We start from the raw sequence: 24,810 nt of genomic DNA on the forward strand, positions 1-24,810 counted from the left end.
GGCATACGGAGTCAGGCAAATCTCCTTCTGAGACCTAAAGTCTATGAGCCATATACACACTGTACCTTGTGGACAGGTCACTAAGGGGAGGGACACACTTAGCTTAAAAGCCTTGATGCACACTGAACTTGAAATCTGTGAGATGGTCTTTCTTTGCTTATAAGTGCTAGGACAACACAGTCTCCTCCCATCTTTCTCTACCAAGCAGAGCTGACACAGGACCCCCACATAACTAGCCTGAGCAAATGGAGCCTTGGAGGCCAGCAGGGATCAGGAGAGAAAGCAGTGAGGTGGGAACATCCTTGGAGGTATGAGAGGGGCTAGAGCACCTTAGCCTCCTCTGGAGGACTCCGGCTCATCCACCCCAAAGGCTATCAGGTAGCAATTCCCTCTTCCCTTCTGCCAGCATTCTGAATACATCCTCCTCACCACTAGATAGATGGGAGGGGCCCCAGCTGGGGCTGCAAATCCCAGCAACATACCTGCAGGGCACACAAGAACCAACCTCAGATACCCTGTGGGGCTGGCCTGTGGGCAGGGTTGGGGAGGATGATTCCAAGAAGTCCCCCCTCCCCCTGCTGCCCAAATCCCTGTGAGGAGGCTGTAACTTAGAAGTGACCGAGTGTGCCAGGACACACAATCACTTGCTGCACATAGAAGCACACTCAGGGCTCCTTGGTAGCCCTGTCCCATGACACATGGTGTACACAGTTGGAACAAGGAAAGATGGGTACAGCACACACCGGGGCGGCTGGAGGCAGGAGGAACTGACCTTGGTGATGGCTCTGGCTGTGGCTCCTTCCTTCAAACAGAGGAACAAAGAGTTAGTCTCTACCCCCTCTGGCAGCCCCATGGCCCAGGAAAAGGGACTTCCCTTGGCCCCCTCTAGAATCTCTCTCTCTAACTTACTCAGGCCCTGGCCTCAGACCTGACACCTATCCTCACATCCACAGGTTGGGTTGTATGTCACGGGACCTGGTGCAGAGAACCATCCTCCTAGGGTACCTGTCCTCTTGATGAGACACTACAAGGCCCAGGAGCAAAGCTGAGAGAAGGAAGGGGCTCCCAAGGGAACTGTGGTCTTCTGACCCAAGAGGCTCTTTTATTGGATATTAATGGATGCTCATTTTAACACAATCATGCCAGTGTAATAATAAAGTTTCAGAAAGAAAATGCAGCTGAAGAAAGCTCTTGACTTAATGGAATTTCCCTCCTCCTGTGCAATTTTTCAGTGGTAGCAGGAATCGGCCAAGGACTTTGCCACAGTCCATGGTCATGCCTGTTTTAAGGCCAGTAGTTATTCCTGGGCTTGCAGAGCTATTTTGGCCATTGTTTGCTTTGCTGGGATTGATTCTTTCTAGTTGTAATAAGTAGATGGTGGCTGGATCTTACTTAGGTAAGAAAGGAAGGTGAGAAGTGACCCCTGGTACCCTTAGGATGGTAGTGCCAGGTATGATGAGGGTTTGTCCTACATTTCCAAAGACTGTCCAGTTCCCTCTGTGGCCCTCACAGAGGAGCAGTCCCCAGCACTGTGATCCTGTGGGGAGCTCAGATAGCCTGAACAGGTGAGGGATGACTTCTACCCACCCTATCAACCCTAACTGCATCTAGGAGCAGTTAAAAGATTTCCTTTCTTGACTCTGAAGGAAACAAATCCAAAGTCAAGGTGTGGGTAGTCAGTCCTCCAGTGGACCAGGGAAATGCCTGCCTCTTCCAGCTTTGGGAGTTCCACATCCTTGGCTAATAGCTTATCTCTCAAGTTTCTTCTTCCATATTCTTGTGTACATTGCAGCATCCTGCGTCTCCTCTCCTGACCTCCATGCACACAGACAGCTGCTGATGCTATTAACAAACAACCTGTGCAAGGGCCTTTTTTTCAAATTAAGGGTCACATTCACAGACACGTTTGGAGAGTTAGTGCTCATGCACCATATTTGTGTGTTTCTGAGGTCCAGGATACACCCACCCATCCCTAAATTCCTTGAGTCTCAACCCACTGCAGCATCAACTCTGTCAGAAATCACTTGTCTGTTATGCCTCATAAAGGAGGTTAGCAAGACTCTATGGTTGTCCTGGGGGAAGGCCGTCTATGCACAGGTATGAGTCTCATAGGCAAATCATTCACTTACTGGCTGTGATGTAGAAACCAGCGCAGGGTGACAGTTCCTCTCAAACTGGGAAGGTTGATAAAAGATCACTGGCTACCTAAGTTTGAAACCCAAAAGGCAAATTCTATTCCGAGTCAAGCCTCACTGATAACTAAGCCCTGGGTCTGTTAATCTCTACCTCTGCTGCTCTGAGGGCAGTCCATGTGGCCATAAGTGACTGTTCTGACATCCCTCCTACTTGTAACAATCCACAGTGTTGCCTTCATCCACTTGTCCCTCTGATCCATGGCAGAATTCACTGGTCAGGAGAGTCCTCTGTAGGACCCTGAAGAGGCTCGGGATGAATTAGTCAGGAAAGTCCTGTGTGCAACCAAGAGGTAGTCCTAGCATGGATCCCATTAGACATGAGCACCCTACTGAGGGCCTGAGGTAGCTGAGGGGTGGGTGTTAGTCTACTCTAGAAGAGTTCTTTCCACAGCTTTCCTGGATAAGCTTCTTCATTCCTGACTTCCATCAGGATGACTGACTGGACCAGAGTCACACACCCACTTTCTGCCCTATCTGCAGCTTGGGCTCTGTAGCTGAGCAACCTCTCCCTGAAGTGCTTCTCCTCAGCCATAGCCCTTTGCTGTCTGGACAGGTTGAGAACGTCCCCAGATCTCCAAATTCAAGTTTCTCATAGGGATTCCTCAACTCGTTTTTCTTCTGAAATTTGACAGTGAACATCAAGGAGAAAATAGGGTGTACTCTTCATAGTGGACAGGAAACCTCCCTCGATGACTGAACATCCAAACCCACCTCTTATGATTTTGCTTCACACAACAGGAGAACACAACTCAAGCAAGTCTTTGATAATCTGCCACAGGTACACATACTACCTTTCCTGGGTTTCAGTAACACATTCTTCTCTGACTTCTTTCTGAATGGCATCAATTCCCATTTAGTTTGGATATGAAGTATCTCCTTGAATGTGTCATGGGCTGAGGTCTTGGTCCCCAAATAGTGGCATCATTGAGAAGTGAGTGAGTTAACCTCATCCCTGAGTTAATCTATTCATGAGTTCATAGAGAATAGACTATTCACAGGTTCAGGGAACTGTAGATAGAGACAGATCAGTGGAGTGTGCCTTTGAAGGGCGAATCATGCCCCTGGCTTCTTCTCTCTCTCTTCTTCCTAACTGTCACAAGATGAACAGTTTTTACCCATTACACCTTTCTGCCATGATGTTTCTGCCTTGGCACATCCTACAAACCAACCAACCATAAACCAAAACCTCACTTCTTGAGAGACTTCCCAGAGTTTTTTTTTTGTTTTGTTTTTGTTTTTTTGTTTTTTTTTTGTTTTTGTTTTGTTTTGTTTTGTTTTGTTTTGTTTTGTTTTGTTTTTTTGGTTTTTTGAGACAGGGTTTCTCTGTGTAGCTCACTCTGTAGACCAGGCTGGCCTCGAACTCAGAAATCCACCTGCCTTGGCCTCCCAAATGCTGGGATTAAAGGCGTGCGCCACCACTGCCCAGCCCAGAGCATCTTTTAACATCCATACCTCCACTAACCATCCCTTCAAGATAATGTGGGTTTGTTCTAATATGTACTTCAAACCTCTTCCAGACCTAATCATTACCCAATTTGAAACCCACTGTCACACTTTTGGGTGTTTGTTACAACAGCACCCCATTTTATTGGCTCCAAATCTGAGTTATCTAGAGCTTCAGTAACATGACATCACAATCAGGTTGTTAAACCCACACACAAGTTACCCTTTGACAGTCTTGGAGTGAGACACAGAAGTCAAGGTGCTGCTGGGCTAAACTCCTTCACAAACTCTAGGAAAAGATCCACCTTGCCACTCCAGGTGGCTTTGGCTATGGCTATATCACTACAGTCTTTGCCTGTGTCTTCATTTAGCTTCTGCCCTGTTAGTTTCTCCAAAGTTCTCTCTTCTTATATGGAGATAATGAATGGATCCATAATCCACTCAGAAAATCCAGTTGCTGGAGGTCACATTAGCAGGTTCCAAAGTGCCCACATATGTTTAGGAACAGGGCCTACTGTCAGCCCACTACCACCATCCTGTCCTTCTAAAGGCTCTTTGGAGACAGGAATTTGCTTGGGGCTCTAGCCTTATTCTCTACTTCTGTGGAGAGCAAGCCCTTCTTTATACCGAACACTGGTCCAAACACTGTGTGTCACAAATTCTGTAACTGAAAGACCAGCAGGTACTACTGTGAACATGCTACCACCCAACCCTGGGAATGCGGTACTAGGACACCTCCCACCTAAGCATGCGCCATGAGTGAGTCAGATGATCCTTTATCAAAGTCCTCTTCTTACCCCACCCACCTCGTGCCCATCCCCCTAAGCAGCTACTCCTCTAGGGATAGGATCCTTAATCTAGCTAGCAGAATCTAACTAGTCTTTAAGACTAGTAGCCAAGAATACCCCATGGCTTTTCTGTCACTGGCCAAAGTTCTAGAGCCTCTGAGGAGACCCAAGCTGCCCACTCTACCCCAATGTCCTAGCCTCAGCTTGGGAGGAGACCCTGTGCTGACCTGAAGGTGAGTCCAGATTTGCTCTTGAGATTCCTCAGCAGCTCCAGCTGGTTCAGAGGCGGGATGAGTCTGAAGCAAGAGAAGGAGAGGTGAGTAAGCCTAACCCCCGAAGAGCTGAGGCTCAGCTCTGCACACCCACATCTACTCCATCCATGGGGGCAAACAGCAGATGCCAGAGCATGGGTGCAGAACACCTGAAGCTCTGGGCTCGGTGCCTCCACCTCTCCCAAGCTCCAGGGCTGTCTTTACCCACCCCCACTCATGTTGTTCCTGGGGCCTGGGGCCTCAAACACAGCCATGGTCCAGCCCTTCGGCATGGAATAGATCAAGAGAGCAGAGTCCAGGTAGGGTGCGTCTTCCCAACCTCTCTTCTGCTCTATTTCCGTGCTCCTGAAAAGTTTCAAGGAGCTAGAAACAACACCCCAACGTATTCAAGGTCTCAGACCCTCAGGCCCTTTGCAGAGCTCCTTTGTCTCCAAAGGCTGGAATGGTGCAGGGGGGAGGTCACAGAAAAGGGCTTTGCTGGGCAGAGAGAAGCTCACTGCCACGTCTGTAGGATGATCATCCTGGACAGCTGAGAAAGAAACTCTGGTCACATCAGGCCCTGATGCTTTGAGGACCCTAAGCATATAACGTGGCTCTGTTCCTTTTTCCTGACCTGGTCATACACCGCTGGCAGCCCATGCCTGCCCTGGCGTTTGGTCAGTCCGATGCCACAGACACAGTATAGGAAAAGCATGTTCCTTTGAGGAAGGTGAACCCTTGCCGCACAGGGGAAAAAAATCTCCTGGTCTCATCACACTTTCAGCCTTAGACTCTGTTTCCTCCTGGCAAATGCCTGTTCCATGAAATCACCTCGTATTAGAATAAACACAGCAGTCCCTTGGCTCCCGTGACCCCAGGCCCTGCCACTCATTTCCCAGTTCTGACCTACCTGCTCCAGGACACCTTCACACTGCAGATCCTCCTGGGTCTCTGTCAGCACTGGCCTCCTAGAGTCCCGACTACACACCAGGCTCCTCAGGACCCCCCACTTCATCTAGTCTTTCATTCTTGACCCCTCAGCTAAAAAGCATAGGGCTTAGGTTCCTGCAGCCCTGAGCCACCTCCAAGCCCAGCATGGCCAGCCCTCCTCTCTGTGTGACCGTAGGTACTGGAAATGTCCCATGTCTTCCTCTTCCCTCTGCTCACCTCACTGGGACTCTCTCAAGTCTCTCATCCTCACTCTGCCCCACCCCCACTCCAGTGGGTCTCTCAAACATGCCCAGCCGCCTTACTCTTCTCCCACTCAAACATTTAATGGTTCCCTACCACCTCACAGAAAGGCCACTGAGTTCACTGGCCAACTTGCCCTTCATGCCAATCCTGTTCCTCCAGGCAGAGAGACCCACCCTACACCCCTGAGCTTCTATTGCCTCTGGCTATTTTCTCCTCCCCTGTTCTTTTACCTCTATAGGTTGCACGGGCTCTGGCAAGGGCCTACATCTGGACCTTCTTGGCTTCACAGCCACAGCCCCAGGGTCAGACCTAGTAGGGCTCTGAAAGTCCTGATTTAAAACAAAACAAACAAACAAAACCCTACAAGCCCTGTGAGCTTCTCTCTCCTTACCCTTTTCTGCTTCCCTTCCCCAAAGCCATTCATTGTCCTTGACAGGTCAACTTGAAGCAGGAGCCTAGCAATCAGTTAGTCCACTAGTGAGTGCCATGAGGGCTGGCCCTCCACTTTTTCACCCAGCCCTGGGGCCTGGAGCAGGGTCTCTGGCACAGCCCTCTGATTTGGACACCCACACTCACCACCACCACACAGGTCAGGTTAGACACATGTAAAACCAGCCCTCCCAGCCACACTGGATGCATGCAAACAAAAGCAGCAACCAGGGGCAGACACATGGAGTAGGGCCGTGCACATAGCTGGTCACCCCTGAGCAGTCACAAAGGATTGGGGAGGAGCAACCCCAGGAGAGAATGGGCTAATCCAAGAATACTGTTGGTTTTATAGGAGAACTCTAGCCACACAGGTTGGAAGCTCTGAGGGACATTTTCTTTCTAAGTGTGGTGCTGGCTGGAAAAGATGGGCTGAGGTAAGGAGAAGCATGAGAGGACAGGACACGGGTCTTCCACCTGCCAGGAAACTGGGAGCCCTGGGAGAGGCAGGGCATTAGATGCTACTACCACAGTTACCTGTGCCTCTGGGGTCTGGGAAGATATCCAAATGCCTACCCAGGAATCCTTCTATTTTGAGAGTCAAGTGCTTAATCTCCTAGTCCAGTCCCTATAAAAGGTAGGAGACAGGTCACAGCTCCAGAGGAAAGGATCTACATCTGCTATTGGATCAGGTCAGGAAGGACTGACCCACTTCGTAAGGCTGGGCTGGCTTGGGAGTCTTCCTCTAGCATAGACTTCACCCAAGCAGGGTGAGGAGGTGGCTCACATTCTCTATGTGGGGTTCCACTTCCTGAGTGGCACAGCCACCTGCACATAAGCAAAGACTGTTTCCTGCTTCCCAAAGTGTCCCTAAATAGCAAGAAGGAGTCACCACCCAGAATAATGGCCCTGTTCCCGGGACCTTTATGCTTTCTCCACGGTGGTATAAAGACTCCAGGGTCATGGGGGCACTCAGACACTGGAAGGGAGAACCTTGGGCAGATGTCCAAAGTAAGATTCTAGTCTGGGATGTGCTCCTGGTCCTAAACATAGATCCCTTAGAAACACAGTCAGTCCCACTGTGACAGACACCGCTCATAAGTAGAGGCAGGGTTAGGGAGCCACAGCAGTAAGACATGGCAGGAAGCAGGCCAAAGAACAAGACACACTGAGGACAAGGAGTACAGCAACAGGGAAGCAGCAGGAACCAGAGAGCAAGCTATGCTCACACTGGCCCAGAAGGCACTATAGGTTAACACGGGGATTCCAGGCAGGAAGGGGCCATCGGGTGACAGGGTCTGACGGGGGTAGCATGAGGACTATAGGGCAGGTGCTCTAGGATGTGATATGAGCTCTGGAGGGCTTGCCCCACCCCAAACTCAGACAGACGAGAGCTACACACATCTTCCATCCCATGCATGTCCTACCTGGAGGCCCCATAGGTTTGAGTTTGTGAGCTTTCAAGGGTTTCACACGCACACACACAAAGGGAAAAGAACCAAATATTTTAAAAGAACGGGATAAGAAAAAGAAAATGAAAAGAAAAAGTAGAGGGAAGTAGGGGGAGACAACAGAATAAAGAAAATTAGCCCATAGCTCACTCAGTCCTGTCTCAATGCCCTGCAAGGAGCATGGAGCTTGAGGCAGGGCCAGGTGAGGGCTCAGGGCTGCAGAGAAGTCTGGGGTGGGTGCTGATGGCAAAGCCATCTTTGTCTTGAGCAATGCCTTGCCAAGACTGACATAGGCAGAATGGTTTATGGTCTATCTGACCATTGCTGGTTGTCAGATCCCTGAAGATGATCCCCAGCCCAGGAGTCCTGACAGAGCTCTGTGCCCATGCTACCTGGGTATGATGGCTCAGATAGAAATAGGTGGAATGAAATGGTCTGACTCAGGTAATGGAGCTGGGGAGACCTGATATCTCTCTCTCTCTCTCTCTCTCTCTCTCTCTCTCTCTCTCTCTCTCTCTCTCTCTTCAGTTCAGGGTGAAGAGACAGCACCCAAGGGGCTCTGACTTACGGCTTTGGGCCTCTCCGCCTTGCCTCATGTTTTCATCAAAGCTTTGTGTGCACCATTGCTGCCACCTGTCTTCTGAGCAGTGGCCCAGAGGCCAGCTGGCACTGTCCCCTGGTAGCCCCCAGAAAGGCACCTCCTGACCTTTCCTGATTTCCAGATTTTCCTGGGGTGTCCTGTCTTTTGTGTTGCTGGGATGCTGGGGGTCCTCTTGATGATATAACGACTTTCCTAACTCTAGATTCTCACTGTAGTCTGGATTATTTCCTACATGTACGCACTCCATAGTTGCTCTGGTCTTTGCTGGAGAACACAGTCAAAAGAACAATCACCTCTGTACTTCTTAAGTCTTGGGCTGCTAAAGGCTTTGCAGCCTCTAGCACTAAGGCCAGCATTCATTTCATGGAATGTTTTGGAGTGGGGATCACAACACAATGTACCCAAAAAAGGAATGAAAGCAAAGGATGGGTACAAGACTAAGAAATAAAAGCCACAACACTGTAAAACAAAGAACAAAATCAATACTGTGAAATAAATCACACAGAATCCTTTGTGGAAAAATACATACACTTGAAAACAAATACAAATCAATGGGGTTTAAAGAACACATGTAAATTAAAAAAGCAATCCACCATGCAGGGTGGTGAGGCTGGGCCTGGCGCAGTACCTGTACATGGGGACAGTGACTGTCCGTTCGTAGTACTGCCACGTAGAGTGCAGGTCGGTGCGTGAGAGGTTAGTAGCATAGAATCTCCAGGCAGACTGCAGTGGAAAGAGGTGAGATTGTTGTGGCAGGGCCGAGGCCACCCATCTCCAGGGCCCTCACCCACAGAGAACTGCAGCCCCATGCCTGTCCTCACCCCACAGCCTCAGTTTAACCTTGTGGGACAAGCATAATGCCCGCAGAAGCTGGTGGGGTATGAGAGATACTCTGCCTCTCACTCAAAGCAAGTCTGCAGTGAGTCTTGGTGATCTTCAGCCCTTCTATCTTCCTTGACAGTGAGTGGGTGACTTCATTGCCTCTCTAGTCCAACAAGTCTTACTCCCAACCCCATGAAACCTGGGAATGGGAATGGGGATGAGGCTAGGAAGACTCGACTCCTTTCACCAGGCAAGGTAGCCCAGGCAAGGTGGTCCAGGCTCAGGCTTCTTCACTGGATCAGTCCTCTTTCCATTCTGTATACATTGTTTTCTTTTTGTATATTTATCAGAATCCACACAACATGAAGTCTACCATTTTGATTCCTTTAAAGTACACATAGCACTATGTGACCATAGCAACAATCTATCCCCAGCTTCTTACCCTTAGGGAGGCAGGCCCACACAATAAAGTAGACACTTCCCTTCAGACCTCCTGCCAGGCCCTGGCAGCATCAGTCTTTCAGTCTCTATGGATTTGACTGTTTTGGAAATTTCCTATCATGGAATTTCATGATTGTACGGTCTGCCTGTTAGTTTCTTCCATGGAAGGAAAGGCCCTCGGAGCTGAGAGTTGTGCACTGAGCTGCATCCCTTTTGGGACTGAATAACACTTGATTGTACAGACATATCACATATATTTTGATCACCCACTATTGAGCATGACACACATATTATATATACTATAAACATGGAGGGTTTTGGCTAAACACCTGTTTTGGGTCCTAACAACTGGAGTGAACATGTGGGAAAGGCAACATTGTTACATGTCACATGGGTAAAAATGTGGGCAACAATGTTACATGTCAGGTGGGTAACAATGTTATGTGTCACTTTCTTTTCCGGTTGTTTTTGTTTATTTGGTTGGTTTGTTTTGGGTCTTAACCGCTGAGCCATCTCTCCATCTAGAGAACTACACTGTTTTGAGTGCTGCAGCTTTATAATAGATTTAAAATCTGAAAGTGTAAGAGTTCCCATAATTTGTCCTGCTTCAGTGCTCTCCTGGAATATCCAGAGTCCATTGTAATTCCACAGACACTTTAGGACTAGCTTTCCCATTTCTGAAAGGGAGTGGAGGGCACTGGATCTGCATGCCAGTGTTTGGGAAGAACATTTTAATGAGATTATATCATCCAGTCCTTGAACATGGGATTTCTTTTTACTTACTTTGGTCTCCATCAATCTTTTAATAACATCAAGGACTACATGAGATCCAGGCTGGCCAGGCTGACTTCTATAGAATGCGTTGAGGACACAGAAGGCCTGGTACCTCCTCTGAGACTTCCCCTCCAAGTATTATTCTGCTTGGAAGCCAGTATCATAACCAGGTGATAAGCCTCTTGAAAAATCAGTCTTTCTAGCCATGGACTTACATGAGGGCTATGGGGTCATTGCTAACCAAAGCATTGGCTCAAATATGTAGAAAAATCATCTACAAAAAATCAAAGGGGAAGACCCTTTGATCAACTGTTCTACCACAATGTCTTCACCCTGTGGTCATGCATCATAAATGGGCTGGAGATGTTTTGAAGCTCTGGGAACCACCCTGAAATTTACAGTGGAGAAACTGTGTAGGCAACACAAATAAGGAGCATTTGTAGGTGAGGCAGGAACAGCTATGCTATTGCTCTTTCGTGGTAGACTCACAGGGTGCTGTTGAATGGCCTTTGAATATATGGGGGTGGTACTCAATTTATGCTGTTCCCTGTTAAACATTTTGGCCCCATGGACATGCATTCAAATGGGCATTCTGTTCTTTTTTTTGTCTATTTTGACATTACAAAACAATATCCATATGTTTTCTGGTGAAAGCTATGCAGTACAGATACAAAAGGAAGCTGGAATCAAGGTTGAGACTGTGAAAGCCACATCTTTAAAAACAAAGACAGATACAGGGCCACATTCAGCTGGCAGGAAATCCTGGCCAACTCCAGAGTTCAAGAGGAATCTCCATGTTCTGCATGCATGCTCAGGTGGCCTGCACATCCCACATGCCCCTAAATGGTAAAACCACCTGAGCAAGAGCAGAGCACAAGGCACAGGGTCCACGGCTCAGGCTGATGTGGCACAGATGTGTCTCAGGAGACATTTAAGAAACAGGGTCCACGGCTCAGGCTGATGTGGCACAGATGTGTCTCAGGAGACATTTAAGAAACAGGGTCCACGGCTCAGGCTGATGTGGCACAGATGTGTCTCAGGAGACATTTAAGGCACAGGGTCCACAGCTCAGGCTGATGTGGCACAGATGTGTCTCAGGAGACATTTAAGGCACAGGGTCCACGGCTCAGGCTGATGTGGCACAGATGTGTCTCAGGAGACATTTGCTACCAGACTTCCAACTTCTCTAAGCTGTGAGTCTCACAGATGCAGGTTAGGTGTGATGAGACACCTACCTCATAGGACATTGGCAACGACCTAGATGGTTCCTGAGACAGTATGACCTGAGCCAAGTGACCACTGGGGATAGGATCACCCAGCAGCAGTACATGAGTCACTGGGTGTGACCTCAGATGTGTAATCTATTCTTATGCCGAACACAACCTTGTTTTCCAAAGCCAGGCTATAGCCTATCCATAGACAGGGAAAAGCACGGTACAACCATTGTCAGTGCCAAGATCCTAGCGGGCTCCCTTCTAGGTAAGGTGGAATCAGAACAGGTGTTGGTCCCTAAGAGGGACTGAGGCTCACCTGGATCAGACCTGCCGCAGGGTTCCGCCGTTTCTCAAAGTGTTTTTGCCGATGCTGCTCTTGGACTTTCAGGGCAAAGCCGGATCCCAAAATGCCCTGCAAGTTACTGAGGTCAGACCACATCCTGGGACCATGCCCCTCTTCACCCCTGCCTACAATACTTGTATTTTGTGAGTGCACCTTCCTATATCCTTGGAATTCTTTAATACTTCCAGGCCTGGGGAACCTCTGGTTAACAGAAGGCAATGCCCAGTGATCACAATCAGGAGCCCTCCTAACCTTCTGTCTCCACAAGGCAGCTGCAGTCAGCTTCTCTGCCAGCCCCAATGCCCATCCCATTCTGCATATGGTAAATGAGGACCCCCACTATCTAGAGTCATTCAGATGGGAAAGCCACAGAAATCAACAGAGCCATATGAGAAGGCCTGATCTGAAGACACTAGAAGTGTGCCTAAGGAGGCTACAGGCATCTAAACCAGAGCAGCTTCACTCTGGTCTAGCTGTGAACCCCACAGGAACCTGCTCCTTTCCAAGATCTTCATAGTTCACAGGTGGGCCGTGGTCTTCCGGGGGGCCTCTAAGACCCCTGACACCCCCAAAGCAGAAAGGCATGCAGGACTCACAGCAGGAAGAGCGAAGAAGGAGACGCCAATGAGGGTGAACGTCGCTGCCAACAGCCTCCCGTTCCAGGTCTGAGGGTACTTGTCCCCGTAGCCAATGGTCGTCAGGGTGATCTGAGGGGCAGGGGCTCTGGTCACTTGGGCAGGCTGGCAATGGTCTGCCACAGAGGCCACAATCCCAGGCTCAGCCATGGGAAGTTCACCCAAGTAGTTTAGAGGAAGCTGGAAACCGATGACCAGTCAGACTTTGGCTGGACCTACAGGAGGGTCATCCTTCCTACATCATCCATACTAGGGCAAGACAAGGCCAGGGTCAGCGCAGGCTATCTTTTATTCTACAATCCCCAATCTTTCTTCTACACTAGAAGGGGAATGATTCCCAAGGCTCCCCTAATTCACACTCGAGAGGGTAGACTACACAGTTTACACACAGGCACCAAGCAAGAAGAGCAGTTTTCATCACTGGCATGTCTAACCCCGGCTCTGTGCTCGGAGGGAGGAGCATCAGTTAATTGGTAAGTGCCCACCAAGTCAAGGGTCAAGATCCAGGAAGTGTAAGGATTCCAGGTTCACAGAGTGTTAGGAGTCAGAAAGGCCTAGGAGAACAGGATTCAGGGAGAAGTGGGGGCCGTCTAAGAGAGGGTCTGGCCCAGGACGGGAGGAGGCAAGGAGTGGTGGGTAGAAGGTGACCAAGAAGACAAGACAGATAGTGGCAAAGGGGTTGCATTTTAGAAACCTGTGGGCATTTTAAAAGACAGGGATTACTTTGAAACAATAAAGATAAAATGTTTGCTTCAGTTCTCAAAGAGAAAGAAGGCCTAGACCCAAGAAAATTCTGAAGAGAATGGGATACATGTCTCTTACAGGACCCTGGGGCCAGCTAATTACAGTTCAGGACCCCTGGGTGCTGAGCTGACTCCCTCAGCAGAGCCTGGGCATGCATACTCAGACAATCCAGCTATTCCTGCATTGTTCCTATCACATAGTCTCCTCTATCAGTCATCTCCAGCCTTAAACTCTCTTCACTCCTAACAGCCCTGCTTCTTCTCAAAAGGACACGAGGTTCCAGGCCTGTGGGCATTAGTAATATCACAAATAAACTGCCCTGTGGCTTTACCCCAGGGGCAGTTGTCTGATCCTCCCCAAGAGACTCTGCAAGCACAGCACCTGCCTAGGTCATCACCTCATGGTTGTTGTCAGGCGACAACAACCTGTGCCTGAGCCTCTAAGGACTCTAAAGTATTGGGGGAGGGGCTAGGAGAAACCCATTTCTATCTCTTTGGAGTAGATCTCAGGGCTAGTGTGGGCTCCAGAAAGCAAGATCAGAAAACAGGGGCCTAGAAAACCTGCCATGTCCACTCTAAGCAGAAGTCCAAAGATGACTAATAGGCCCTTCTGGAAAGGGGCTGTGAGAGAGGACTTCTGGAGTATCCTAGGCAGAGTCAAGCATGGGGAGTCTCAGGCACAAAGGCTACTTGAGCAGCACCAAGTCTTGGGGAAGCTGCAATTAAGGCCACTGTCAGCAGGCTGCAGACCACCTAAAAACCATCTCGGAGAGTCAGAGCCTGTGTCTTCCATTTGCACTGTGTGTGTGTGTGTGTGCGTGTGCATGTGTGTGCACATGCACACACGTGCACATGCACACACATGTGTACCCAACTTTTACATGGCTCCTGGAGATCCAAACTTTAGTCCCCCACGCTTTAGAAGCAAGCACTTTATCCACTGAGCCATCTTCATTTTGTACTCTCCCTTGTCCCTCACAATGAAAGACAGGATTGACTGGAGGTGGAAGGCCAGCAGCAAGCATCTGGAATGGTAGTAATTGGCCTTGGGAATGGAAAGCCAATATGTTGCCTTCACCCTCACACTGCTCCAAAGTTATGATAGTCATTCAAACTCCTGAACTGGGGAGCCCCAGGATGGCTCTATTCTGGTCATTACCCTCAGAGCCTCAATATTCCCCCACCCTAATCTTTTTCCTACACAGTTTAGTGCCAAGTGACGAACTGCAGGAAGGTAATGGTGAGAAAGAAGCCCAGTATGTCTGCCATCACATCTACCAACACAAGAAGCACGTCAGCCTCAGTTGTCATGTCCACAGCCGGCCACCAGGTGTCGTCCAAGAGACATGCCCAACCCAGCTCAGCCTAAAGGCAGCTAGGTTTCTCCTTCAGGTCCCAAGGAGCAGGGTATATATCCTTAGGCTAGCAGTAGCCAGAGGATGCGGAGGAGGACTTACCAGACCCCACCAGAGCGCATCTGCGTAGGTGTCGAAGTGGTCATTCTCACCCTTTTCTGCCAAGTACACCAGAAACGAGGCCAGGATGAGGCAGAGGAAGCCAATGTACCAGGCAGTCACCAGCTCCTGCAAAGGCAGGAAGCCGTGTCATTGTCCCACTCAGCCTGGAAGCCCAGCATGGGAGCCCTGCCCTCAAGTGTGCAGCTCAAGAACCTTGGAAGAGGTAATCCCCTCCTGATGCCAGCAAGGTACAACTAGACACCGGTCAGGGTTGGCGACAGGGCTGGTCCTGAATAATGAAGTGACTGCTGGCTGTACACTGCAACTTTCAACTATTTTGGACCTGGGAGCAGAGCATCCAGCAGCCCTTTAAACCCTGTCCATGGCTAGGGAAGCACATACCCCACAGCCAGCAGCTGGGGTCTCAACACTGTGGAGAAATCCCCAAAAAGGGGTACAGGCCTCAATGGGCGTAGATTCAGTTCCCAACACTCAGGGTATGCAGTGCAGAGAGGGAGAGAGTCCATGCCTCCAGGAAGCTCAACTTTCCCAGAGCCAAGTGCCTGCTCACACATGACCATGGCTGACAAGGGGGTGGGGGTGTCAGGCAGGATAAAGAGTCAGTGAGAACATGAAGAGCACAGAGGTCCCAGAGACAACCTGGCAGAAACCAGGTCTCGGCCACTGAGGACTCCTTCATCACAGAATGTGTACCCACAGCCACCCCGTAAGTACCCTGGTCAGCAGCCACCACAAGCCACAGTTTAAACAACCCCTAAGCAGGTGATTCAGGCAGAGTATTGATCCAGGCCTTCAGAACCAGGAAGGGGACCGCTCGGCCACAGGAGCTGCTGCTACAGGACGGATTGCTCACACTAAGAATAGAAAATAGCTTCTGAGGACAGGTGAGGAAGGTAGTCAGCCACGAGATGAAACGAACGGCTCGTTTATATCTTGCCTGGTCTGTGACTACATCAGCTTAGAGCAGCCCGAAGCCTTGAGGTCATGGTAAACAGCAGGCCCCAGGCAGGGCCGGGGCTGCTCACCTTGCTGTGAGCGTAGACCACAGATCCCAGGAGCTTCCAGGTGCCACCCCTCCGGTCCATACGGATCATCCGTAAGATTTGCAAGAACCGCAAGCTCCGAAGTGCAGATGTAGCAAAGACATTGCCCTGGGAGCCAGCAGCCAGCACAGCAATGGAGGCAATCAGCACCATGATATCTGTGGGAGACAGGCGCAGATCACAGCATCTCTTCCCCAAGGCCCCTGGACGAGGACTCAGTGGTCCCATAGACATGCAAGGTCAGGTGGGACCCTGGGAAGGGTAGACAGTGCCCACCCTGTCTACCTGTGGTGTCCAGGAGAGACTGCCCAGCACTTTGTCCCCGTCCCAACTCCTAGGCCCTGTCAGCCATGGCCTCCAGTTCCAAGTCAGTGATAAGAAGGGACTTCCAAAGGCCCTACCCTCTTACTCAACCCATTGTGGCCAAGACAGAAGCAACTCCTTCCCCAGACCCAACTCTTGTGGGCATGTCCACCAGGCCTCACCAATCACACAGAACGGCTTCCTGGCAAACTTGAGCCTGCCCCTCCAGCCTCGATACCGGCAGCAGCAGCCTGCAGCCCAGATCCTCACAAAGTACTCGACACCGAAAACCACGATGGTCACGATTTCCTGGGAGGTGGGAGGAACACAGATGAAGACACTACCAAGCCTTAGGAGGACTACCTCTATACTATATGACAGTTTCAGGACAGGGATAGATAAAGACCCAGGGATCAAAAGCTAGAAATCAGAACTTCGGCCTTAGCTCAAGCCCCATAGGGCACCCAGTTCATGTCAGCCAGGACTGAATCCCTGCTCGAAACAGACCCTCTGAGGACTTACTGCTACCAGCAGGTCCTGTAGACCACCAGAGGAACCGCCCCCCTTCTCGCCTCCCTTCTGAGCTGCAGTGGGAAGCTCTAGTGTCAATGTGAGGGGTGGGCACAGTAGGGCTGAGCTGAAAGAGTTCCCAGCCATACCAAAAGGAAAACAGGTTCCTGTAGGATTCAGGCGGTTTCAGGGCAGTGGGGCAAAGTGGGTGGAAAAGCGCTGTAGTGGGATCATTCTTGAAGGGCCACCTCCGTTACCAATGGCAACAGAGGAATTACAGTCCCGTTTCCATGACACCCACCCCTGTCCCGTCACAGGGTTTATGTGAGTGAGCATCATGGCCTCCCACCCCTTCACCCACATCTTCTGGGGAGCACCACACATTTCAGTGGGGGCTCCTGAGTACCGAGACTCTAGAGAGCAAGGCAGAAATGGGGAATGGTGAGGACCATTGGATGTTGTAAGGGACTAGAGGCTGGGAAGGGGCTTGAGGTCTCTACACCACCATGCTGGGAACAACAATAGCTGTGTGTGCAGGAAAGAACACTAACTACTCTGGAGGAGACCATGTATGCAGAAGGCCTGGCTCCCAGAGGATCAGGGCTGAGGGCAGAACCAGAAGCAGAGGTCCAGGGGTTGGGAGGCAGGCTGCGCTGCTGAGGTCCATTTCCCAGCCTCCAGGCCTCTCCCCATGCCCTGCCCAAGTGTGGAGCTTACCAAGATGTAGAGGGCCCCCTCGGAGCTCTTCTCGTACTCCTTGATGGTGGAAAACACAGATAGCACAAGGCAGGAGAAGACTAAAAGAAACCTGCAGGAGGTAGAGACACACAGTCAGTGGGCCAGTCATGGTCAGTGCAGCCTGTGTCTATCAGCTTGCATGCCTCAGGCTCAGACCTTAGAGGGCCCTCAGAGCACAGCGCGGGGGTGGCGGGGGGAATACAGTCTGCACATGTTTCCTGATACCCAAGACTCCACCATCACACCAATTGCAGACCAGGCCCTTCAGAATACTTGTATATCTAGTTTTAGCAAAGGCAGCCTTAGCTAGTGCAGAAAAAAAAAATGATAAAAAGAACCAACTCTACACTGTTGGCCCTACAGAAGGTAAACATTCTTTTACCTGGTATGCAACAATTCCTCCCTAGGTTCAGAGGCAGAAAAATTATCTTCTAGTTAGATCTAGGGTGCTGAACAAGAACTTCTCAGATCATCTTTCTGGGCTTTCCTTAGCTGCCACAACGTTTCTATTTCTCCTTCCTTATAAGCTCTGACGATTCCTGCTCTGTTCACCAGCCTGTGCTTTCTGTTGTAATTCTCTCTCTCTCTCTCTCTCTCTCTCTCTCTCTCTCTCTCTCTCTCTTTCTCTCTCCATATATATGTATATGTGTATATATGTATGTATGTATATGTGTATATAGGATGTATATATGTATATAGTATATACATATGTATGTAAATGTGTATATATATTTACTACCTGACCCTTCTTGGCCTGCCAAAATTCTCCTGCAAGATCTCTGTCCCTTTCATGGCTCTGTGCATCCTCTGATAAGTGGGAAACCTTCTTCCTTACTCCACCCCAGAGCTCTACAGAGGACAAGTGCCATAGTCCTACCAGAGGCATCCAGCTTGTGGCCTTTGATAAGAGCACTCCAAGTGACCTACAACACATGATGGGTAGTATAGCAGGAACAGTGCCTGCTGAAGACTAACACATCTGCATCTTATCCTGGAGACTGGAGAGCCTGCTGTTAAATCATAAGAGGCAGACTCTAGGGCCAGTGAGATGGGTCAGCAGGTAAAGATGCTTGCTGCCAAGCCTAGGAACCTGAATTTCATCCCCCAGACCCACATGGTAGAAGGAGAAAACCAACTCCCATAAACTGTCTTCTGATCTCCATGTGTGTACCATGTGTATAAGGGAGGGAGAGAAGGAAGGAGGGAAAGAGTAAGCAATAATAAAAAAAATTAAACACAAAAAGCAGACTCCAACACAAATGAGCCCCACATGTATGCATGGGGTGTGTACATGTCAGGAGCCCACTGGTTCTTAGGCAGCTCAAGTGATAATGTTTTTCTACAGATGACAACCTGTCACACAAAATAGGCACAGCTAACATACAGTCATCAGGGCCTGTGCATGAAACATGCTTGGCCACAAGTCACCAAGAAGAACCTCACATTCATCTGAACCACAAGCGCTTTTGCTCAAGGAGTTGCTTGTGCCCACTCCAGCAGTCACGTGACCTTCGAAACCCAGACATCCGCTCACGTACACAGCACACAATAACGATCATGATGATGACTATGACGAGAAGCCACCATGCTCCTGCTGGGCCTTAGAGTCGTCCTGTCACCATGGCTCCCACCCCTGGACAGCAGAGGGTCTAAGAGGTCAGGTAGCCTCAACAGATCTCCCTCTCCGCCTAATGTGTGGAACTGACCACTGTCCCTACCAGTTAGGTCACTGTTTCCCTCTTGCCATTCTCTGATATCCTCTGCTGCGTGCCCAGGGTATTGTCTATGAGAACATTTTCCCTTTCTAGTTCAGGGTTCATGGGTAAAAGCTGATGCCAGCAGAGTACTCACATCCAGCTGTGGCCACACCTCTGGGCCTGCCCATTGCTGAAGATGATGGATTTAGATTCTGCTACTGCATATTCGAGACTTCTTGACTTTTCTAGGCTGAGTGGCTGGGAGTCAGGGTAGGTCTTGCTCTGAGCTCACCACTCACCATAACGGTGCTATGTCTTTCTACCTGGTCCCTGCCCCTCCCTTTCAGACAAGCCACAATAAATGAGGCATAAGCAGCAGAATAAGGAGCTACAGATCCTGTTCAGTTGGCAGAATACATGCCTAGAGTACATAATTTCCTGGGTTTAGCAGCCAGCAGAGAATAATCCAGGCATGGTAATGCATACTAATTATCCTAGCACTCAGGAGGTAGAGGCAGAAGAACCCTGAACCCCCAAAACTGAGCTCCACATCCTGAGAGGAAACAGCACAGGGTCAGCAGGTTCAGTGGCCAGCTGTCTGGGTGACAAGCCCAGGGTCACCAGTCTGGCAGTCTTAGACTCTCAAGGTCCAGGTTCCACATTCCCAAAGTAGAACTGGCCCATCAGGAAGGTAACAGCAGTCCAAGCAGTTTACTGCTGGAGTCTGGTACATACCAGTGATTATGTCCATCCTGTGCTATCAGCAGGTGGCCACCTGGCCACCTGAGCCCACTGGACCTGCTGCAGGTCTTACTCAGCAGGCTTCTGTCACCACAGAGGGCCCTGCAATCCCATCTCCACCCTCCGTGATCTCAAGTACCCAAGCACTGTAGACAGTTACCTGTGCTATGGTTGCTGACTGAAGTATCCATCACATCTGAAAACACAGCATTACCAAGGCCTGTGCTTGGCCAGTGGGGAATACTAACACAGTCACACCGGTACATACAACTGACTTTCATGGGTAAGGAGGAACAAGGGGATTCAGCCAGATATCTGGGAATCCCAGCTAACTTAGTGGTCAAAGGGGAATGCCCTGATGATGCTCTAGAACCGTCATAGGTAGAGATATAGGGCCAGGTGCTATCAGAAAATGTTTGCATCAGAAAACTGGAGTTTGGGGGTGGGGGTGCATCTCTGAGATGTGCTAGAAACTCCCCGGAATCTATGAGGGTGACCCTAGCTAAGACTCCTAGCAAAAGGGGATATGGAACCTGAAACAACCACTCTTATCACCAGGCAAGACTTCCAATGGAGGGATTGAGACACCAACTCTCCAGCCACAATCTGTTCTGCCTACAGGATATGCTGGGGTAAAGAGGGAACAGAAATTTAGGGAATGGCAAACCAGTGACTGATCCAGCTTTAGACCCCTGTCATAAGAGAGAGCTCACCCCTGATTCTATTAACGTGATTGTGCTATACTCGCAGACAGGAGCCTAGTGTAACTGTCATCAGAGAGGCTTTATCCAGCAACTGATGGAAACAGATACAAAAACCCACAGACAAACATTAAGCAGAGCTTGGGGAATCCTGTGGAAGTGGGGGAGGAAGGATTGAAGGAGCCAGAAGGATCCAGGAAACCACAAGAAAACAACTGACAAGAGTCAACTGGGCCCATAGTGATTCACAGAGACTGAACTACCGACCAGAGAGCATGCATGGGATGGACCTAGGCCCTCTGCATGTATGTAACTGTCATGTCTTCATGTGGGACTCCTAACAGCAGGAGCAGGAGCTGTCTCTGACTCTGTTGCTTGCCTTTGGATCCCTTTTCCCTAACTGGGCTGCCTTCTCTAGCCTCAATAAAAAACGTTCCTGGTCTTACTACAGATTGATATACCAAGGTGGGTTGATATCCACGGGAGGCCTCCTCTTTTCTGAGGAGAAAGGGAGGAGGAGTGGATGGGAAGATGGGGAAGTGATAGGAAAAGACTGGGAGGAGGGGAGGGAGGAGAAGCTGCAACCAGGATGTGAAGTAATTTTTAAAAAAGAAGAAAGAAAGAAAATGTCTCCATTACCCAACACTGACCTCACAAACACCCACCTAGGACCTAGCTTCTCTACTCTCAAAATAACAGGTACCAGGAAGGCCCATATAGGCCAGTGAATATGCCATGCCAGGGTCTGTACAATATGCCAGCAGTATATCCAGCCCAGGAGGATGGTGAGGGCCTAATTCCCTGTGTCTTTCTGAGACTGGGTCAAGAGAGATACACAAAGTATGGAGTTCAAAGATTGAAAGGAAATTCCAAGAGGCAAAGAGAGGACCAGCTGGTGTGAGAGACAGCATACCCTGTCACTCAAATCACCAGTCAGAAGTCAAGACCATTTCTCCCTAACAAGAGCCAAGGATGCTCCAGGCTCCCTCACTGCATGTTCCAGCTTGAATCAGTCCACAGCAACAGATAGCCAGCAGCATCAGAAAGCATCTGTCACCAGGATTCTCAGCGTCAGCCTCAGCTAAACCTCCAACATCACTGGCCCTGAGAGTTACACAGACCCAACAATCTTCCTGGGCATAGTTCCCAGGTCTGTGGCTCCTGAGAACATCCGACACCAGAGTCTCAAGCTTCTGAGCTCCTAAACAGAGGCAGTGTCGGCAGTGACAGGCTGCTGGCACAATCAGAACAGCACAAAGCCATGGTCACATTTCAAAACTGCAATTAATTTCCTTTGCTCGTTAGTCAATTTATTCAATTAACTGAAAAAAAAAAGCAGGAGAGAGAAGAAAGAAAGTACAGACATCTTGTTTGCCTTCTAGCACTGATTCTGACTGCTTGGGGTATCTTCTCCCAACTTTCTCAGTGAGGAAGGAGCGGAAAGGAGAGTGGGGGATTCCTATGCTCTGATAAGGACCCTGGACTAGTGATAAAATCATGAGAAACACTAAAGGCTCCTGTAGCAGAAAATATGCCAGTGTCGGCTTAAGCCACAAGACAAGGTAGGAGCCCAGAGGAGGCTTCCCCAAAAAGGGTTTCCAGGGCCTAGAACCTGCTGAGTCAGGAGGAGCAGGCTCGGCTAGGAAAGAAGCAAGGAAGGTGGTTTTTGTTTTTGTTTGCTTTAACAGAGGAAAGGTTTGGTCAGGGTGAGCATGTGCTGAGCCTGGGCAAAGTAGAATTCAGAGTCAGGGATAGAACTACAAGGATAGACCTCGAAAATAAAGTATCCACAGTTAGTGTAGAAAATACAGCATTCCATGCTACAATGTATCCTTTATGTTAAAAACACTGGAGCTGAGCCAGTGAGATAGCTCAGCAAGAAAAGGAGTTTGCCACCAAACCCGATGCCTGAGTTCAATTCCCGAGATCCACGATGAAAGGAGAAATCAACTTGACACATATGTGCATGCTTGCCTGAAAACACACGCGTGCACACGCACACACACACACACCAAATAAATAAATAAATTTAATTAAAAACAACTGAGGGCCAAGGTACCAATTGACCAGGCCCTCTCAGCTTTATTCCTAAGGGTCTTTGACCAAGCATCTCAAAGCATCTTGGAGGCATTTTTGAATGAGGTCGTGATTACCTGGATATACAAAACCAGTGACTAATCTTGAGGGAATAGGAACCTTGTTCCCCAGAACACTCTCATGTAGCCAGCAGGTTGTGTGTCATCTATTGTACAGAGGAAAGCCACTTTGGAGCCCTGCCACTCCGGCAGCTTCCAGAAAGTGCCGCCACGGCTCCTCCGCTCCACGGTTTGTTTTTTAAGTTTTCAGAACAGACAGAGCAGATGGCCCCCTCCAGGAAGGCTGGTGCAGGGGAGGCTGCAAGGGACACGCAGGAAGAGTAGCGCCCACGCTGCTCCTGGAAACTCAGAGACAGGAAGGAGCTCAGGCTGTGTGACCAGGCTCCTCCCCAGGCAGGAGGCCTCCAAGGAGAGGGGACCTAGGCTAGCCACACCTCCAGGCCCAAAACAGCAGTCTGACCATCTGTAAGTGCCTCAGTGACTGGTGACGGTCCTGTCCAGAACATCCCACACTCACGTCCACTTTAGCGATGAGGAGGGGCCTTTGAGGCTTTAAAAGTCTGGCAGGACTCTTCCTACCATGTATCCTCAGGAGGTGTACGGCATGCTTCCCTGGCATCTAGCCTCCATGATGTGGGCATTTCACAGGCTCACAGCCTCGAGCCCCAGTATAAGTGACAGATAACACCAGTAGAACAGGAGGTCACCCTCAGATCTGCCCCCTACTCAGAGCCAGCCTCCTCTAGGCTGAGCCATCATGTGTTAGTGGTCACTCAGCCACAGGCAGAGCCCGTTCTAGGAATCCCCACCCCCTCACCTCCTGTCCTGTCATGCTGTGTGCTGTGTTTCTTGACACTCGTGGCAATTGCAATGGAGAGTCAAGAATCACCTTCTTCCCTTCTGTGGGAGAATGGAAATCCTGGGAATTTTCATCCAGCATGGCCACCAGTGTTCAGAGGGACCTGGAACCTCCACTGATGACAGGCCTGCCCATCAGAGGAATTGCCCTCGTAACAAAATATTCAGACTTGGAATTCAGCATTTTTTTCTTAACCAGATAGAACTGGGGGAACATAGGAGAAGCAGTTTTAGGAGCCTCAGGCCATGAGATATCCTCAGCTCTAGGGCTTGGCCACATCTCCCTATAGTACCTACAAACCAAGCCTTGGAGTCTTGGATGAGAAGAGGCCTTTCTCACAGTCTCCATCCCGGCCGTTGCTAAGCCTGTAGGCTCAGAAAGGACAAGAGGCCTGCAGCAAGAATATGGCTGGTTTTTCTGCAGCCCAGAATTACAACGAGGGGTTTCAGGGCTAATTATGATAATAGATTCAACTTCAGGAGGCTTCCCTGGCAGCAGTTGCCAAGGAGACCAGCATCACAAGCAGCTGGTCCCCAGCCCCAGATTCCAAGAGCCAGAGAGGAGCAAGGCAGGGACCTCAGACAGTCCTTGGCAACCCACCCTAGCATGGGGAGAGTCTCTTAGAGATAGCACTTGCATGGAACTGTTTTGTATCTAGAAGCACATCCAGGTCCAAATCACAAGAAGCCACCGGGAGATTTAGAGCCACACTGCCTTCATCTAGCTGCAAGAGTGACTTCATGGGAGGGAACTCTCAGCTCTGGGCAGAGGAAGATCACTTGAACCAGGGCCTGAGTACAAGAAAAGGAGACATGCAGGGAGCAAAGGTTGGGGGCAAGGATGCAGGGTCAGAGGGCCCTTAGTCAGGCCCAGAAGCACCTCATAATGATCATCTGGTGCCAGCATACGTTGAGATGTAAAGGGCACAGGTTAGAGTGTGCAGGTGCCCCATGCATGGGTCCCTGCATGCCGGGAAGGCTGCCACAACAGGGATATACTCCTTTCCTTCTGCCTTTTTCTTCCTCCTGCTCCCTCAATCTTACAACAGGGAGTCTTTCTCTTCTGGAAAAACAAAACAAAACAAAGGCACTGCCATCCCCTTCCAATCCTGCTTCACACACCAGCTGTCTCCCTGTCAGACCCTGGGAACACACCCCAGCCTGGCTCCTGACCCAAAGGCTGACTTGAGCAAGCCAGGGTTCACCATCCCAATGCATATTTAGTAACAACAACAGCAACAACAAAAATTCTAACATCATAAGAGTAAAAAAAGCTAGGTAACCACAGACCCAGCCCTCCTCACAACTCTTAGACTACTGGAAT

At 49.8% G+C, this 24,810-nt stretch overlaps 1 protein-coding gene across 19 annotated transcripts in view; it reads right to left on the reverse strand.

Moving 5' to 3' along the window:
• Positions 1-24,810, reverse strand: part of Kcnq2 (potassium voltage-gated channel subfamily Q member 2) — a 58,520-nt gene that overhangs the window by 20,512 nt on the left and 13,198 nt on the right. For 10 of the 19 annotated variants that reach the window (XM_076930390.1, XM_076930400.1, XM_076930395.1 and 7 more), the window contains exons 2-11: positions 17,373-17,463; positions 16,328-16,454; positions 15,825-16,000; positions 14,779-14,904; positions 12,540-12,650; positions 11,917-12,012; positions 8,978-9,072; positions 7,725-7,754; positions 4,654-4,722; positions 773-802 (exon numbers count right to left, since the gene is read on the reverse strand). In XM_076930390.1, coding sequence (XP_076786505.1) covers positions 773-802; positions 4,654-4,722; positions 7,725-7,754; positions 8,978-9,072; positions 11,917-12,012; positions 12,540-12,650; positions 14,779-14,904; positions 15,825-16,000; positions 16,328-16,454; positions 17,373-17,463 — 951 coding nt within the window. The remainder of the gene's footprint in view (positions 1-772; positions 803-4,653; positions 4,723-7,724; positions 7,755-8,977; positions 9,073-11,916; positions 12,013-12,539; positions 12,651-14,778; positions 14,905-15,824; positions 16,001-16,327; positions 16,455-17,372; positions 17,464-24,810) is intronic. The other 9 variants (XM_076930403.1, XM_076930396.1, XM_076930401.1 and 6 more) reach the window with 1 other exon arrangement.

Source organism: Arvicanthis niloticus, chromosome 2 (assembly GCF_011762505.2).
Source record: "Arvicanthis niloticus isolate mArvNil1 chromosome 2, mArvNil1.pat.X, whole genome shotgun sequence".
NCBI lineage: Eukaryota > Metazoa > Chordata > Mammalia > Rodentia > Muridae > Arvicanthis > Arvicanthis niloticus.